Source organism: Agrilus planipennis, unplaced genomic scaffold (genome assembly GCF_000699045.2).
Source record: "Agrilus planipennis isolate EAB-ADULT unplaced genomic scaffold, Apla_2.0 scaffold292, whole genome shotgun sequence".
Taxonomy (NCBI): domain Eukaryota; kingdom Metazoa; phylum Arthropoda; class Insecta; order Coleoptera; family Buprestidae; genus Agrilus; species Agrilus planipennis.
In genome coordinates, this window is record NW_020439168.1 from 175,449 (window position 1) to 194,125 (window position 18,677).

At 37.9% G+C, this 18,677-nt stretch overlaps 2 protein-coding genes and 1 long non-coding RNA gene across 3 annotated transcripts; 2 read left to right on the forward strand and 1 right to left on the reverse strand.

Annotated features, from left to right (window-relative positions):
- Positions 1-2,112: 2,112 nt before the first annotated feature.
- Positions 2,113-10,497, forward strand: LOC108741242 (probable JmjC domain-containing histone demethylation protein 2C). Its single transcript, XM_018475973.1, has 9 exons — positions 2,113-2,118; positions 2,185-2,597; positions 2,657-3,347; positions 3,404-3,559; positions 3,630-6,581; positions 6,879-7,029; positions 7,088-7,218; positions 7,284-8,153; positions 8,216-10,497. The coding sequence occupies exons 1-9, from the start codon at positions 2,113-2,115 to the stop codon at positions 9,449-9,451; spliced, it is 6,606 nt and encodes a 2,201-aa protein (XP_018331475.1). The 3' UTR covers positions 9,452-10,497.
- A 924-nt stretch (positions 10,498-11,421) lies between these two features.
- LOC108741245 (mitochondrial proton/calcium exchanger protein) lies at positions 11,422-14,699 on the reverse strand. Its single transcript, XM_018475974.2, has 5 exons — positions 14,425-14,699; positions 13,588-14,321; positions 13,004-13,525; positions 12,134-12,850; positions 11,422-11,845 (listed from the first exon to the last, which is right to left on the reverse strand). The coding sequence occupies exons 1-5, from the start codon at positions 14,468-14,470 to the stop codon at positions 11,507-11,509; spliced, it is 2,358 nt and encodes a 785-aa protein (XP_018331476.1). The 5' UTR covers positions 14,471-14,699; the 3' UTR covers positions 11,422-11,506.
- Positions 14,700-17,055: 2,356 nt separating this feature from the next.
- LOC108741244 lies at positions 17,056-17,776 on the forward strand. The gene is made up of 3 exons (XR_001938475.2): positions 17,056-17,342; positions 17,405-17,668; positions 17,738-17,776. It is a non-coding gene; the product is annotated as an uncharacterized LOC108741244 (long non-coding RNA).
- Positions 17,777-18,677: the final 901 nt, after the last annotated feature.

The following is an 18,677-nucleotide window of genomic DNA, read 5'->3' on the forward strand; positions in this document are numbered from 1 at the left end:
TAATGTTCGTGGGTTTAACAAATTAACTTTTAAGAAGAAAACTATTTATTTACACTAATTACTATTGAACTTAAAAACACTATTAAATTATTACTAAACTTAGGTAATTTTTCTATTTATTTTTACTACTGTTACTATTCACTGTTCTATTTATTTCACTTCTATCACTGTCAATTTATTTCTTGATTTACTTCTGCGACGGTCAATTTATTTCTACTCTTTCACTTCTACAACGGTCAATTTATTTCTACTCTACCTTGGCGATCGTCTCTTCCGTTTCATACTCCCTTGCCTCCTTTCGGTAACATTCTCCAGCCGTCCAGAGAAGTCTCGTTTTCTTTGAACGGTTTAATTGCTTTCCCGGAACGCAGGTACGACACACACGTTTATAGATATGGCGCACATGAAGAAAAGCGCCCGCGGCTAGTCGGCGAATCGATAAGCCGCTCACACACACGTATGATGATCGCACACAATCACGCTCGTGCTCGCTACAATAGATTAATTTTATATTTATGGCAACAATTTTTTGCAGCATTTGGTATTCTCGAAACTTTTGCTGTTTTTAAAACGTTATCTTATCGGGCTAATAATAAACATGAGTTAACGATATTTCCTTGTAAACAATTGTCTGTTTTTTTTTCAATTAATTCCACGTTTTGCTTTGTCACATGTTTATGGCAGAGACCTAATCTGAAACAATAGTAACGATAATTACGGACACGTAAAGTTATTTGCAGTAACATCAAAGAAATAAATTCCTCGCGTGCCACTACGAATTTAGGAACAACTTGGTCGAATATGAGCGGTAGTGATGTTCTCATGTAATTCTTATTTTTAGCAATTTTGAAACGCAGTATGAATGCACATGTCACAGTGTGCATTTTCTACCATAATTCCAATATATTTGTTAATCACAAATTAGGAACTGTGATATTTACATCGAGAATAATTTATGGTGTCGTTAATAAGCTACAGGTAATTCAATAATTATTTTGAAAGTTTTTAGTTCATTTGTTTATTGGTGTAACAATAATTTTGTATAACCGAATGCGTAAATTTTAAATAAATGCGTCTATTAAATGGACGATTACAACATTAGAAAATATTCCGTGAAAGACGATGCTGGTGCCTTTGCAAGTCCAAAGACGCTAACAAAATGTACGATAACAATAAAATACATCCACATGCCACATGAAGGTGGCGGACTACTGACAGGCAAAATTTAACGACCGGAAGTGCCACAAGAAATGCAAATATTTAACATCAAATTGTGCTTAGGGCCTCTTTATTACGCCCTTCAGGTAGGTATCAAACGTTGGGAAAGTCCAATTCGCCAACTACGTCACGTCGGACTTCCTCTGGGCACCTAAAGGGTGCATAGCAACAACCAAAGCGTTGACCAAGGAGCCCGTTTTACTTTAAAGGTGTTTTCTATTTTTGTACAGACTTTTTAAGTCTTTGACAACAAAGTTTAAGAGACCGAGCGACATGGCCTGGAGGTTTAGTCCGTTGTTTAGCTTTTGGAAAGACGCTGGTTCGATTCCGGGTCCGTCCGTCTGCCTTGGTCCAAGTTTTTCTGTGGTTTCCTTGGATCACTTAGGCAACTGCTGGGGCAGTAATATTCCACAGATAGTCTTTTATTCTCTTCTGTCTTCATTTCGGTCCGTCTCACCTTTCTCACAAGAACCACCAGCCACCCATTCTCACTATTCTTGAAAGAACGCTTAAGAGGGCCTTCCGCCCTATCTTTCGGCGTAGTCAGGAGGGCTTGCTCGCCCACTAGCTTTAGTGGCTGGTGGGAATGAAACACCCAAATCCCAATTCAATTCAAATTTTATGTCCAAAAGGTCCAAAATTCATTCAATGCAAGTAAATAACAAGTATTTTTTCAATTCAATTTACACCAAGTTACATTGTGTATAGTACAAACTCAATCAATTCGTGTAAATAAAATGTAAATAAAAAAGCAGTATAATCGTAATATCGAAGTGTGTAACCAAAAGAGCCATCAGCGAGATACCGCCACATACAATACCAAGAATGAAATCAAATCAAACAGGTTGTTTAGATGAGTTTTCTGCACTCTGCAGTAATATTCGTTGTGTCGTTATGCAGGTACCACTTTAACAATATAGTAGATTGTCCCAATTGACCTCAATTTGGTTATAAAAAAAATTGAAGTCTTATTCTCGTTTTATTACAGGAATAAGTTCGTTTCGTAGTAGTAGTGGCGATGAACGTTCAGGTTCGCGTTCGAGCGCTTTGAGTTCGTCTGACGAACCGGCCAACGTCGTCCTACCGTCATCAATTTCATCGTCGTCGTCGTCCTCGTCCCTGTCCTCTTTGACGTTGTCGACGACGACTAATACCAGCAACAACAATAACAGCAACAACCTTCTCATAGCTAGCATCCCTTCTTACCAACACCAACAGCAACAACACCACATTTCACCTACAGCGCACCATCAGAATCCGTCTCCTCATATACAGCAGCAACAGTCAAGTAGTAACTCAAATTGTGTAGAACCGGTGCGCGTGTGGAGGGACCCCAGCCTGTTGCTGGAGTCAGAACCGCACGTACGCCACATACACAGGTAATTTTTTTAAATCATGTTTGTAAATTATCCACTTAAATGTGTACCTATTTATACAGTGTGCAGCACCAGTCGCTGCTAATGTCGCACCCATCGGCGTTGGGCGTTTCGGGCCCGCCTTCTACCTCTGTTACAGCTGCCGCTGTGGCCGAAGCTGCGGCCGCGGCCGCAGCAGCCGCAAGTCACCCGGCATCCGCGTCTTCACTTTACGCACCCTCCGTTGTACCACCTCCATCTACACTCATGTCTCCACATCATCCGCTACAATCTGCGCCCCATCCGCATTCGCCCCATCATCCCCACGCGCATCTTGGGCCTCCGCCACCAGGATTGTATCCCCATCACGTCACAGAGATGCTATGGAAGCAACGGTATCAGTTACCCGTGGGCACTCATCTTCTTGCTCCTCAGACTGCGTCCAGTACCCATGCGTCCACTGGTGAAGGTGGAGGGGTTTTGGATAGTCGAGAACAGCAACAGAGATACGCGGCACAACAGGACCGGCTTTTGTTACGGGAACGGCAAAGTCAGCAGGAAGCGGCGGCTCGGGAAATGGAAAAGCAGCACCAAAAAGAGCGGGAACAACAGCAGAAAGAGCGGGAAAGACAGCAACAAGTAGAAAGGGACAAAATGGAGCGGGAACAAAAGGAGAAAGAAAGAGAACAGGAGCGAGAAAGGCAAGAAAAACAGAGGGTGGATCAGGCTGTGCATAAACATTTTGAAGAGTCGCTGAGGAGAGCGAGTCAAAAGGTTATTTTATATAAATTCATTTCGTTATGATTTCTTAACAAGTTGTTTCAATTTAGAGGGATCAGGGAAGTTGGAACCTCATACTACCTCCACCACAACGTTCTGGACCAGACGAAGAAAGAAAAAGATCCGAACAAGAACACCAACAGAGGGAGCAACAGAGACACATGGCAATGTTGCCTGACATGCGTGATAGAGTTTATTATCCATCGGTGAGTTAATATTTTTGTTTCTGATGAACAATAATTGAGAACAAGTGCCATTTATTGTATTTTATTCCAGAGTCAACGACCGCCCAGTTTACCTTCAAAAACGGATTACCCTCCGCCAGCACATAGTCGTATTGGTGGTGGTAAATCGACATCCGACAAGCTTTCGTCGGTGCATCATCCATCGCTTTCGAGGGCAGAAGTGAACATGTTCGGTTATCCGGCGTATCAACCACAGAACGCTTTCTTCTCACCTGATCAACCAAAGAACAAACTCGTGTCGCAGTCGTTATCGTCGTCATCGTCGTCGACGACGGGTGGTCATGTGGTTTCGTCGAAAATCGATCACGTCGGTAGGGGAGACGTTTTACCTCCGTCTTCGGTCGCGAACGCCGCGATGATGAGTGAACTGAAAAATTCTGTGATCGTGAAACATGACGCGAAAGCGCAACATTTCGATTCGAAGTCGTCCCCTAACCCGAAAATGGTGACGCATTACCTCTCACAAAACGCTGCTGTGCAGCAAGGACATAAAAGCGCGAGTATGTACGATTACCGTAGTCCCACGCAATCTCCGCATCATATGCAGCATCTTGGGGATGGCAAATCCGTTCAGCAGAGGCCAATGGGTCAGACACCAAGTCCGCATCTTCTTCAACAGCGACAGTCTCCGCATCCGTCCCCGGCTGATGCTTCACCCCATCACCATCATCATCATCAGCAGAGATACAGGTCGTCATCCGAATCGGCTATCATTTATCCATCAAAACCGTCCCCGGCATCCACAGGCAATTTCAATTACCATATGCCACCATCGTCGAATTATAGCGTCGGTAGTTCGTCGTCTTCGTCTACGTTGAATAAATCGAAAGTGAGCAGCCCTGCACCGCACCATATTTATGGTAAACCGTCTGGAGCACCTTCGGTTGTGCGAGAAATAGTACCATCACCTTCTTCATCGAACAATCCTATTCCACTGACGTCATCGTCTTCGTCAAAACCTGCGATAGGATGTTGTGTTTCGCCATCTCCGTTCCAACAGGTGTCTCAATATCATCCCCCGCATCATCAACAAAACACGCCGCAGGCGGCGTCGTCCTGTTTGCCGCCACCACCTGCTCACAGCAGTCGACCAAACGTGTCGGACGCACGCTCTTACGACCGTATGTTGTATCCGGGGTCGGTAGCCGGTGGAAGTTTTCCTTCTGTAAAGACGACCTTGTCAACAACGCAACTGCACGGTACTTCGCCACCTACGGCTGCGTCGGCACCTTCCCCTATTTCTCGTCAAATGCAGTATGGCTTACCCACCCGTTGTGACACCCTCACGACACAAGTTCAAGTACTCCAAGCCGTTCAGACCCAGCCCCTTGATTTGGGAATGTCGTCTGCCAGCAAGCACGAATCTGCAATGTCGCCGAAACGTAAAGCGAATACCCCTGTGAACATCACAAGTGGTCCAGGTGGTGCAGTTTGTCTCGAATTGAAAAAGAGGCGCATTGAAAACCAACCGAACACTAGTCCATACCCCGTTTATGTTGGAAGCACTCAGCAAGCGCCACAACTAGCTAGGGTAAGTGAACCGAGCCCGTTGATTGCTAGTGCCGCCACCACGATTACTACTGTTGTCAATACGGCTGCGTACAAACCGCCACCAACCACTTCTCCCGCCGTTGTCGATCATCACATCGTCCTTCCCGACGTAAGCGTCACCACTGTGAATGTTGTGCCTGTAACCACAGATAACATGCCTATTCATTTGCAACAACCTCCACCGGCGACTACGCCATCAATGGCCTCAAGCCCTCCAGCACCGGCTATCGTCTCTCTAAATCCTCCCGAGCCGGCAAATGGTATGGTCACTAACACTCCCGTTAAACCACCTGTCACTCCTACGAGTGTAGATTCAGATAAATCTAACAGTCCGGGTCCAATTAAAACGACTGCTTCTACACCAAGTACTGGAAACAGCAATCCAGTAGTGAGACATTTAAAGAAAGCGTGGCTGCAGAGGCACACTGGCGAAGATTCGGAAGATACAACGGGCATTACTGGTGGAGGTAGCTGTGTAACGTTACCCTTGAATATTACCAATAATAGTAATAACTCAAATAGTTCGAATAACCAAACAAAAGAATCGTCAGGTGGGACTTCGTCTTTGCTACATAATATAGGCTCAATGGCTGTGAACAGCATTAGCAAGTCTACAAAGGCCACTTTTGTTGGTAAAACATCCGGGAAAAAAGGTAGTAAAGACGCCATTGCGACCATAAACGGTCACCCTTCTGATAGCGCGTCGAAGGGTGGCGATGACTCTTCCAGTTCCGATCCAGAACGGGGTCGAAAATCTCCTCCTAAAAGAAAACCTCCCAAAGTAAAACGGAAAAAGGGAGGAGGTAGTACTGCGAAGAAACTTGTTGAAGAGCAGAAAAAACGTAAACTGGCGAGTACTAGTTCGTCATCGGTGGTTGCAATGAGTGAAAGTGGCAGTGATAGTGATAAGGAGAGCGGAAGCGATAAGGACTCTGATTCGGGAGCAAGCACAACAAAAAAAAGCTCTACGCCTGTAACGGCCGCTTCAACGCCTACCAGTTCATCAACGAAAGATAAGGAGCCTAAGAAACGTGGTAGAAGACCAAAGTCGTCAAAAAACGATAAAGGAGAGGAGCCGCGCCCAAAAAAAACTAAGGAGGCCTCCAGCGGCACCGCAGTCCCAGACAATAACGGCAGTGGCAGCGGTACCGGTGGTGGCAACGATAGTAATGTGCCCCCGCGCGACCCCTTTCGTAAACCACCAGTGGGGCAACTGAAGAGAACTGGCGAAAGTTTTCTTCAGGACGGACCATGTCACGAAGTAGCTCCGAAGTTGGCGAAATGTCGAGAGTGTCGATGGACTCCAAACCAAAGATCGAAAAACATGCCCAATATTTTTTGCCGTTTTTATGCGTTCAGGCGACTGAGGTATACAAAAAATGGTCAGCTGGCCATAGCAGGTTTCTCTGACCCGTACAAAGATGCTTCCGAGGTGAGTGTAGTTTGAAAACTTGTGGACATCGGTTTATTTGTTAAAATATACTTAACGTACGATTTAATTTTTGTTGTTTTAGAAAGATAAATTCATTTTGAATGTTTATGTCAGGGTTAAAGGATACTAATTTTTTACTTATTATCGTTATATGGGTCGTTTTGCCTTTTTTTATAAAATACATATAGCTATATAATCACGTTAAATTTAATCAAAATATTTTCTCAATATTTTGATGAATTGTGCTCACATTTTAGTAGCTCATGTTTTTAGTGTGACTAGATTTTGATATTACAGGAGGACCTAAAGCTTTGGTTGCCGTCGGTTGATTCTCCTCCTGTCGATCTTGATATGGAAAAGTCTAGGTTCCTTTTAAAACAAGTTGGCGATCATTTCTGTGATTTATTATTACAAGAACGGGACGCTCAAGCGGAACACATGTCTGAAGGTAAATTTCATTTTGAGGGAATTGCTCATATATGTTTATGTATTTTTTTTTGTTTCAGATAATAAAATAGCGTGGAAAAGAGTGGTGCAAGGTGTTAGGGAAATGTGTGATGTGTGTGAAACGACTTTATTCAATTTCCATTGGGCATGTGGTAAATGTGGTTTCGTGGTCTGTTTGGATTGCTACAAAGTAATAAAATCGACGTTCTGGTTTTGTATTTTAATTTGACCGAGGATTTTGTTTATTTTTTCTAGAGTCGGAAAAATGGTACTGTGAAAATATGGGGAGAGACATCCCAGAAGGATCGTGATGATTTTTCGTGGTTGCTATGCACAAATCGACAGCCTCATGAGCAGGAAAAACTAATGTTAACTCAGATCATTGCCGGTCAATCCCTTCAAAAGCTGGGTCGTATGGTACACGAAATGCGGGAATTGTGGAACATTGAACAGTACTGCGGTTGTCCTTTAAGCAAAGAAGTACAGCAGAAGTCAAACGGTGCCCGTAAAGAAATCATTAAATCTGTTCTTATGACTGAAATTAATGGACTCAAGAAAGAAATAAAAGAAGAACCTGGAATAGTGAACGGAAGCACTGGAACAAACAGCGTCAAAGAAGAGAAAACTTCACCGCTGAGTTGGCTTGCGGACGTTGCCCTTTCGAATGAGGTAAAAAAAGAACACCTTCATCAACATCACGACGATAGCAGTACCGATTCTGAAGATGGCAGTAACTTTTCGACGTTACGCGAATTATTAATACGTCCATCTCATAAACAAAATGGTAGCAGTAGAGCCACGTCCCCTGTCTCAAATTCAACAACGAATAAATCATCTAAAAAATCGATACTGCGAATTGATACTTTGGACGATGTAATATCGAGTGTTATCGAGGATAGTGTGCCGAAAAGCAACGACATCGGTTTAGAAGTGAAGCCTGAATTAAAGCATTTTGTACGAAGGTACAATAAACAAGCGAAAGGTCGGAAACCTTTGCCTATTAGGATAATGACGTTGACAGAGAGCAAGGTGCTGTATCCGGATGTACCTCACAGTTGGCTCTGTGACGGCAGATTGCTCAGGCTTACAGATCCAAACAACGTCGGAAATTATAAGATTTTCCAGGTAAGAATATGGAAATTTAAAGTAGTCAGATTTTGAAGGTAACAAATATATTTTTCTTTCAGGATCAGTGGAAGCGCGGTCAACCTGTGATAGTGTCCGACGTGACACGTTCTTTGAATAAAGACCTGTGGAACCCAGAAGCATTTGCTCGTGATTTTGGCGATGAAAAGAATGACTTGGTCAACTGCATGAACGGCAACCTAGTTCCAAACCAGCCTATGCGAAAGTTCTGGGAAGGTTTCGAACATTATTCGAAACGTCTTAAAGACGAACGGGGCAATCCAATGTTGCTTAAGCTAAAAGATTGGCCACCGGGCGAGGACTTCGCTGAAATGCTTCCTACTCGTTTTAGTGACTTAATGAAGGTGCTCCCGTTATCCGAATACACCCATCGAACAGGAAAATTGAACCTTGCTAGCCGTCTCCCGGAATGTTTTGTGCGTCCTGATTTGGGCCCAAAGATGTACAACGCGTATGGTTCCGCATTGCACCCTACCAAAGGAACAACGAATCTCCACCTGGATATTTCAGATGCAGTCAACGTGATGGTTTACGTCGGAATTCCGAAAGATGGCGACGGTGAGGAGTACATCAAGGAAGCCTTTCGCGCTATAGACGAGGCAGGTTGCGACATCTTGACAAGAAGGCGTGTCCGAGACAAAGGGGAACTTCCTGGCGCTTTGTGGCACATTTATAATGCGCGCGATGCCGATAAGATCCGGGATCTTCTCAATAAAGTTGTTGTGGAGAAAGGAGGCCGTCTCGAACCTCATCATGACCCCATCCACGACCAGAGTTGCTACTTGGACGGACCTTTACGAGAACGGTTGTACAAAGAATATGGAGTCGAAGGGTACGCGATAGTACAGTGTCTTGGAGACGCGGTGTTTATTCCGGCAGGGGCGCCGCACCAGGTACGTAATCTGCATAATTGTATTAAAGTGGCGGAAGACTTTGTGTCGCCGGAAAACGTGGCCCACTGTTTTCATTTGACACAAGAGTTCAGAGAATTGTCCGATAATCATTCGAATCACGAGGACAAATTACAGATCAAAAATATAATTTATCACGCTGTCAAAGACTCTTTGTCAACGTTGTCGGTCGTCGTTAATAGGCACATGAGAAATTCCGGCGAAATCGAACAACAAAATGGCACTGCGACCGTTAAGCAAGAGGAGGGTAGTACAGGAGGCGGTTTATCTTCAGCGACTACAGCTACCACTACAACAAACGGTAATGCGACGACCACGACATCAACGACGACGACAACGTTAACAACATCTGAAAGTAATTCATGACTGTTACGTGTGATATGATGATAAATTGACTAATTAATAAATACAGTGACGCAACCGTAGGTGTTCTTCGTTTTAGTGATGATAGACGTACATAAAATAAACATGATATTTCGTTTTACGACTACTTTTTTGTTTCGTTTCGTTTTCAATTCACTCTGCTGTGCCTGTTTACTATATTATTGTACCCTACGAAGAAGAAGTCAGTATTTAGCGCGCGAAACGTGGTGGATGCGTGTCGTGCGCGTGTGCCAATAAGACTCACGATCAGTTTAATTAAATTTTACTGCGACCATGATCTCTTAAAAAATATTTCTTTTTTCGTTTTACAACGACGATTTCTTCGCTAATAAGACATACACACACACACACACACACACACTAGATACACACACTTGTTGCTGTTAACTGTTTGCTCCCATTATGTAACTATTATTCCCACTGTTAATATTGATAAGGAATAAGAAAAACAAAGAATAAGCGATACTTTTTAATGTGATCAAAAGTGTAGAAGATGATGTGTGTTAGAAACTTTAACGACGCAATTCTAGTGAAGAATAACGAGCCCCGGAAATAAATTTTTTGTGTGTGTGGTAAAAATCTTAACATGATAAAACACTTCTGTTTGGATAATATTATTATGTTGTACAAATGGAATAATGCTTTTTAGAATACAAACTGATCTTCATTTTTCAGTGTTGTGTCCGCAAGCGAATTCTACGCGGACACCCCACACATTTTTCTTCCACGTACTACACATTCATACACACACACACACAGACAAACAGAAATATACACGCTGACATAAATTGTTGTATTTTGTAAATAGACGTAAAACAGTATAATGCGTACGTTTATATCTTCTACTACCCCTTTAGCCAAACAGAAACCATGAATGAACAAGTACAACCCCACCCCCACTTTCTCTCCGATTCCTAAATAGTCCGAATCTATTGCTGTTTCCTTTTCCTCGGCAGAGGTGTAATTTTTTGTACTGTGTATAATATGTAATTATTACATAGGTTTGAATAAGAAAATGTTTATATTTCGTTCTCTCTTTTTTTCCTTACTATTATTTTCCTTTCCTTTAGGTGAATGTTTATAAAAGGAGATTATCATTCAACTGAAGAATTCATGCTAAACGAAATAAGCCACTGCTATTTAACCAACAAGAAAATTATGTACGAAGAAATACGAAGCATATTCACAAGTATTTATCAAACAACTAGATGTATATTATCAAAAGCATTACATAAATTTGTTTCGAACATTTGTAGGTTTTTATGAAGTTGTAATTTTAAATTATCGTTACCATTAGAAGAACGAAATGATCAGGAATGTCGCCTGCAGATACATAAGTAATGCCAAAATTCGCAGAAATAATGTGAAATGTTAGCTCAGATTAAGAGTACTATTAAGCGGTAAGTACAAGACATCGGACATCTTTTTAACTATCATGTAGTAGATCTACATTTTTCTGTTACTATGCTGCTGCCTATTAAGGAATAATTTATTTTGAGTAAAAGTTAGGTTGGTCTGTTTTGTGTCTGTCATGTTTTGACTTTGGGAATTGATTTAAGACCGCTATACGTCATAAAAACGTAGGGAAAAGGGTAGTTTATTTTATTTTGGGAAGACATTAATCCTTAATTTTAGTAATATTCAATAATATGTCGAATGTATTTTATTTTTCAAGTGATTAATTTGTATAAATTATTCACATTTACTTTTAATAATAAAATAATGCAAAAATAAATTATTAATCGCCAACGGAAATATACTACGGAGGTATACACAAGCGCATATGACCGTAACCGGCTTATAATAATCACATCAGTAAGTTACCAACACAGGGCTTCCCACCTTCGTTAGGTTTTTTTGAATATTTCATATAACGGTTTGTTGTACGACGAATGTTATTTTACATTTGTTTTATCTACAAGTTTGCTTAAGTCATAATAATAACACACGACTATTTTTGAAATTTATTATTTACCCCTTTAATGCTTCGACGATTTCTTTTAACTAATCACATAATGATGCTTGCTCGTATCTTCATTAAAACACCTTTTTATTCTTACTTTGGGTGTTTTCTAAACTTGGTGGTGGTGGTACGTTAGCTTTCGTTTCAAGTTTAGTAGATGGTCCTTCAGGTTTACTTTTAGACGAAGATTCTGAACTTTTGCTACCAGGCACTTTCAATTTATTTTCCTTATTTAAAGCTATTTGCAGTGGTTGTTCTGTTGTAGGAGTTTCTTTTTCTTCTTTTTCTTTTTGAAGTGCCTTTTCTATTTTCTTTTCTACTTCAAGTACTTCTTCCTTTTCTATTAATTCTATCAGTTCTTCCCACTGTTTGGCAGTTAGCTTGATATCTTCCTTTCCTACAATCTCAAGTACCTGCAGAAAATTTTGCGATTACAGCAATTGTTGTCATAAAAAGGTAAGATATATTATAAGAAAATGCTATAAATAGAACAATAAAACGTGCCATTTTTCCGTTTTAATGACTCATTTGTAACCTTCCTCAACAGTATTGCTTTTTTATATAATTGTAAAGAAATACAAGAAAATGACTATCAGAGCGCGAAGGTTTTCTGTGAAAATGGTAAAATCGACATTATTTATTATCTAAAACACTTAGGAACTTGTACAATGTAATTGCGACAATGTATTAATTATTCTTACCTTTAACAAATCCTCCACCTTTACAGATCCATCCTTGTCATCGTCCATGGTTTGTAGAAGCCGTTTGGTTAAATTAACACGCGATTCATCAGGTGCTTCTTTGACTTTTCGAATGGCAGCTAACAAATCGTCGATTTTAAGCAATTCTTCTTTCTTCTTTTCAATAGGTTCTAACAGTTCTTTTTTCTGTTCTGCGTCGGTTAGTTTTTCTTTCTTTTCTAACTGAAAATTCAGGTCTTTCTTTAGTTCTTGCTCTTTATTTTGAAGCTGTTCCATTAGGACGTCCATTTTATTGATCATTTTGTTGACACGATTGAAGAGACGTCGAGCTGCTTTGCTCTCTTTTATTTTAGGTTTCGGTTGGTCCGCTATTACTTTGTTAAAGTCTTGGACGTCTTCCTGATAGTCCTCCATCTCTTCTTTCATTGCTTCTAACTTGCCCTTTTCAAGAAGAAACTTCTTTTCGTCAGAAACTGATTCGAGAGCTCTCTTCATAACTTCTAGATCTTCAACGTCGAATTCGTCGATTTTCTTTTTCTTTACTTCTGGCAGTTTTTTCTCAGTCGCTACAACTTTTGCAGTGTCTTTCAGTGGAGGCGTTGCCTCGGCTGAAATAACTGGCGCCTTATCCACCAATGTTTCTTTTTTCTCTAGTTGCTTTGCACGCCTCTCTTCCTTTCTTTCTTCCTTAATTCTTCGTTCCTCCTCTTTAAGTATCTATTAAAACATATTTCATAATAATATGCATTATTAAATTATGGCAGCAGCAAAATCTGGTTATGCATATCTTTGATTATTATTATTATTATTATTATTACTAGGCACATGAGTAGCTCAATAATAGTACTTATAATATATCACGTTCATTACCTGGATTTTAATCTTGTTGTCAATCTTTCCTTCTTTTTCACCAATATTGGCTTGAGTTTGAGTAACTAAACTTTCCGGAAGAGCCGAAATTGTAGCTTTTAATTGGTCTTCTGTCGGTATTGTTTCCGGAAGCATTAGCGCCCGCGAAAATAGTAGTAAGGAAGCGGGAACTTTTTTGTTCAAACTAAGATCTAACCATTGTGCAAGCTGTTTTCGTAATCGATTTTCTGAGAGACCGTATGATCGCATTCCACGAGCTCTACAGGCCTGCTGTACTTCCGCCAGTGTAAGTGATTCGATGCCCTCTTTTTGAATCATTTTGTCATCCGCTGCTAACCGTCGCAACTTCATCTGCAGTTGAAAACGCAGCATGTTCGTCGTGCCAAGAGTTTGAACTTCAAGGACACGACATAAAGCTACCAACTGGCTTCTAGTGAGGCAGTCTAAAGTGTCTTCATCTTGGAATAATGTGGAAAACTTCATAATTTCTTCATTTGTAACCTCAGCTCCTGATGTTCTTACCTAATATTTGGATGACTTAAAATAAAAGAACAAGTTAGGAAAGAATTAATTTAAAAACTCACTTTATTAAACCATTCTTTGAACTCTTTTGCTAAAGCTGAGTTATGTTCTGTATGTAAGAGTGCCATGTCATCTAATGTCTCTTGAAGAAACTTGGCCATTTCAATTTTTATTTTTAAGTTCTGTTTAATTTTTGCTTCTTTATCAGAAGCTGATTCAAATGTAGATGGTAGCATCCCAGGGAAAAATTTAATAAATACTGGTAGTAATAACTCCATAAATGGTACAATAATGAACACAGAAAAAGGAACAAGACGAAAAATGTCACCAACTGTTCGCATCAATAACCTATGTTCCCTTCTACTCAGTGGTTTTCCACTAAGTATCCTCCATACCAATTTGGATGAGATTTTTATATCTATAAACAATAACCTGAATCCATGATAGTAATGTATGATTTCATCCTTAATTTTTTGTGTTATGGATTTCTTAATTTCAGGTACTGCTGGTGCTGTTATTTCTTCTTCTTTTTTCTTTTTTATCTCTTGAACTATTACTTCTACTTTAGAAGATGGTTTTAAAGGGTCTTTGTCTAGACATGTGAGAGATGTGGAAAAATTCCTTACAAGAGAAAATGAGAAATAATGACCATCATAATATAATGGGCTGATGCTGGTACATCTTTTGTTATTGGAATTGTTTGATGGAATAATCCCACCTGTAAGTGTTGTAGCAAACTTTGAATGATAATTGCTAGTATTCAAATGATTGATAATTTCCGTCGAACTTCGACAACCTACAAATAGTTAATGTTAACATCATGACATCACTTATTTGAAAATTATGTAATTTGTAGTAAAGTTTTAACCTTAAAAGCATCACCTAATAATATTACTTACTTCTTACTAATTGTCGACTGTTTAATACATAACGAAATTGCACCATTATACTTTTTTAAACTTCAAAATGTTAATAGGTTCTAGTTTTGAGCAAAGCCATTAATTTTCGTTTCATTAGTATTATAAACCACACTAACACAGATACAAGTTTACATTTACACTACTGTTTGGATAGCACGACTCTCAGCCGAATGATTTCAGTGTAAAAGGTGAATAAATTTTCCATTAACTGATCATCATCAACACCACTTCATTACAAATGATGACCATGATGATCATAGATAATAGATATGGTAGGTCAAATGATTACAAATCCGAGACCTGCACTCATAGATTATAGTTTTGTTTTAAAGAGAATGCTGGGAGAAATTTAATGTCCATCTATTCGAAAACTATTGGAGCTATCTTCATTTCATTAGGACCAATCGACTGCGCGTCATTCAAGCTTGAAAACTGAGGTATTATGGTAACTGAAGTTTACCTTTATATTATTTATTTCAAATAACAGTGAAATTATACTAACGAAATTATATATTCACGTCATAGATTAGCCATTAAATAAATCTTTTATCTATTTTGCTCCATTTCCGACATGAATCATAGTAGAAAGTATGTATATATCTTGACTTGAGTATGAAAAACAAAAGAGTAGGTTGATTATGGAAAAGGAAATAGTATCTTTATTAATTTTTCTAGTTTTTAAACAAACTCAAAAGCCGTTTTGCTCAATGGTGTGTTGTGTATCTATTATTTCTTTTCAGTTCAGTTTAATCTATGGTCCAGTTGTCCTGTATCTATGATCTGGACGGCGTCAACCACAAACAAAAGATATATAGCGTGAATATTATTGCGAATGATACGTAAACATCTATGACTTGAACAATCTATGGTGTGATTACCCTAGGTACATGTATGGTACACTATTATCTATGATGGTACATCTATTATCAATGAGTGTGAACCTTTTAATGTGCTGGATTTCGTAAGAAATTAAAATTGTTTAAAATTCTTTTCAGAAAATGGTGTTTATAGTACATCAAGCAATTAGTGCTGTTTTGAAGCCTCTTTCTATAAATGTGTACTATGGGTATAGGACCCGGAGTGAACTCTGCTATTATCAACGATTGTATGGTGAAAAATAGGACTGTAAACTGTGACCAGTATGGGCATGAATAAATTATATCAAAAGGTAAGATAGATTTGTGTTTGATGACTGAACTATTTTTGCAATCAAATTGTCAGACTGAATTTCAACCGTTTCTGGCATTTGTTTTGTATTTAATCTGTTTTTTTATGTTTGAATTGTGAATGAGATGAGATAACATTGAAATTTATTTCGCTTTTACTGGTAGTATGGTACCCTTCTTGCGGGATTTCTTTACCTTGAGACATTGTGTAGGTAATTACGGTGAGAATACATAGAAAAAATTCATTCATAGTTCTTTACTGTAGGAATATGTTAATACAAGAAAATTAAAAGTCCTGTAGAACAAAGTAATTAAAACACCGAATACCCAAATTTTATTTATTTAGCTAACAAGCTCCAAGCCTTTTAAAACATTACATGCCGGATCAGTTCAAAAGAACCCATTAATGCTTTACTTTTTAACGTTAAATATATTTTTGATTGTTTAACAGGAATATTATACAAGCTTGTAGCAGTCTGTATTTCATCCCAGTATGGATCAGTATTATTTTATTCACCTCACTGGAAGCAGAAATAACAAGGGTAAGTAACAAACTTTTATAAGATAAAATGAAAAGTCTTGGCAATGTGATAATTGTTTTGCCTAATGATTACTGGTTACAATATGAATAAGTTTCAACAAATAAGTATCAACTTATACAATCAATAGTTTCACAGTTTCAATTTTCATGTACCTGCTCCTTTCAAATTTTTCTAAATAAGTTTGGTTGACATTATAGTGCCAATACATNATGTTATTAATTTGTTGCCAAATTTCGCAATAGAAGACTTCCTGGAACATTATGCATTTGGTGGCAAATATATGTTACTTCTTTTTATAATAAATATCTAACTAAGCGATATACTTAAAATTATATGTACGTATTGTAAAACTTCTAAATTATTTCTGAAGAGACCCAATTGGCGTTTATAGCGCCACTACATTTGTCATGAGTATTCATAGAGAGTAAATAAAAATTCAAAGAGAATATCGAAAAAAGTATGGAAGTGAGAAAGACTTTTATTAAGAGTATAAGACTTATATTAAGAATGTAATTTTTATTTTATTTTAAAATTTAAATTACTGCAATGTTGATGTTTAATTTGAACATAAAATAATTAATATTGACTTGATGATTTGTTTTTCCATCTGTGCTCTATAGTTTTTCCTTCAGTTGTTATGTGTATGTCTATAACTAGACTGGCGTAATTATTTATGAATCTATGAAATTTATGCATCTTGTCATGATCTTGTCCTTCTTGTCATCTTGTATTAATAGCGATACTACGTCGCCATTTTTTTGTTATTGATTAGTGTAATTTATTCGTTTTTCTCTATTTTTACAGATTGACGATAAGATGAAGATATCAAGAGTGGAAGAGTGTTCATTTTAATGTTATTGAAAAAGCGAGCTGTCTTTTGTNCCTTCAGTTGTTATGTGTATGTCTATAACTAGACTGGCGTAATTATTTATGAATCTATGAAATTTATGCATCTTGTCATGATCTTGTCCTTCTTGCCATCTTGTATTAATAGCGATACTACGTCGCCATTTTTTTGTTATTGATTAGTGTAATTTATTCGTTTTTCTCTATTTTTACAGATTGACGATAAGATGAAGATATCAAGAGTGGAAGAGTGTTCATTTTAATGTTATTGAAAAAGCGAGCTGTCTTTTGTGGCGTTCTATTTCTCAACTTGGAGAACTTGCTTTGTTGTACGTATTTTTAGGTGTGTTTAATCTCTTCCTTAATTAATAGAATTGTTAAAAGGTTTTTTGTTCATTTCTGTAGGTTATCCAACAAATGAGAGAGACTTGGTGTCCAGTTTGGTCTTATTGAAACAGCCAATGTCTACATGGGTGTTGTCTTTCGTGAACTACATTCTTGATTTGCTGTACCATCATGCAGTTAATTTTCAGCCCATGAGTGAGAGCAATTGGATATTTATTTGAATTCCACCGAAACAACAAATTCTCTGCTGCAGTTTTTCTCCTGGAGTTGGTTTGCTTTTTACACCTGCAAACTTTGGAACGTTACGTTCTACAATTAATTAAGGTGAGAATACTTGATATAATTAATTTTAGTTGCTTTTTATTAATCTGTTTGCCACCGTATCTGTTTCAGATCGACGTTGGAGAAGACAAAGATGACCCTGTAGTTGAAATAGTTCTCTATCTTGCATGCTCCATCTAGTAGAATTCATTAAGTTGGTTTTATTGAAATTAATTTTTTATTTTGCATGTTTTTTGTAGTTAATTTGAATTAGTTTTATTTTGCACGCTTATTTTTGTTCATTTTGTTTGAAGTAATTGTTGATTGTAGATGTTTTTATTTTTTTTTGTATGTAATAATAGTGTAGTAGTAGAACTAACAAGTTCAGTAGTTGTAGCATAGTCTAACATGTCTCTTGCTTACCTCTTCGCTTAGCTTACTGCATATTCTTACTATAAATTGCTTTGCATTTACCCTACGAATTCTACATGATTCAACGTTTCGTTATCGTGTGTGTTTCTTCTCACCCNACATCGTTCGGCCTTGAAACGTTTAATTGTACTATTACTATCATAATTTATGGTAATTTCCAGTATTATAACTAAATTAAATTTCTCAAAAGTCTTAGTGTTATTTTTAATAAATGAAACGCTGTTTATGTCAAAATGAGGTTTATTTAGCAATTTTATTATATATTTTGTTTAAATAAAATAAACTTTGTTCAATAATACATTTATTGTTGCAAATTAATGGCATTTATATTAAACACAACGTATGAACATCGATAGATAAGTATTTCAAATAACAATACATTAATATAAACAAAATATCTAAGATATAATACATTTTAACGACTTATAAAAGTTAAAAATAAAATACCTGTAAGAGAGACAAGAAAATCAATAAAATTTCAAAGAAAATACATTTATTATTTAGAAATACAATTTACATTTATTATAACAAAAGTACAAATTTATTTCAAATAACAATACATCGATATAAACAAAATGTCTGAGATATAATACATTTTAACGACTTATAAAAGTTAAAAATAAAATACCTGTAAGACAAG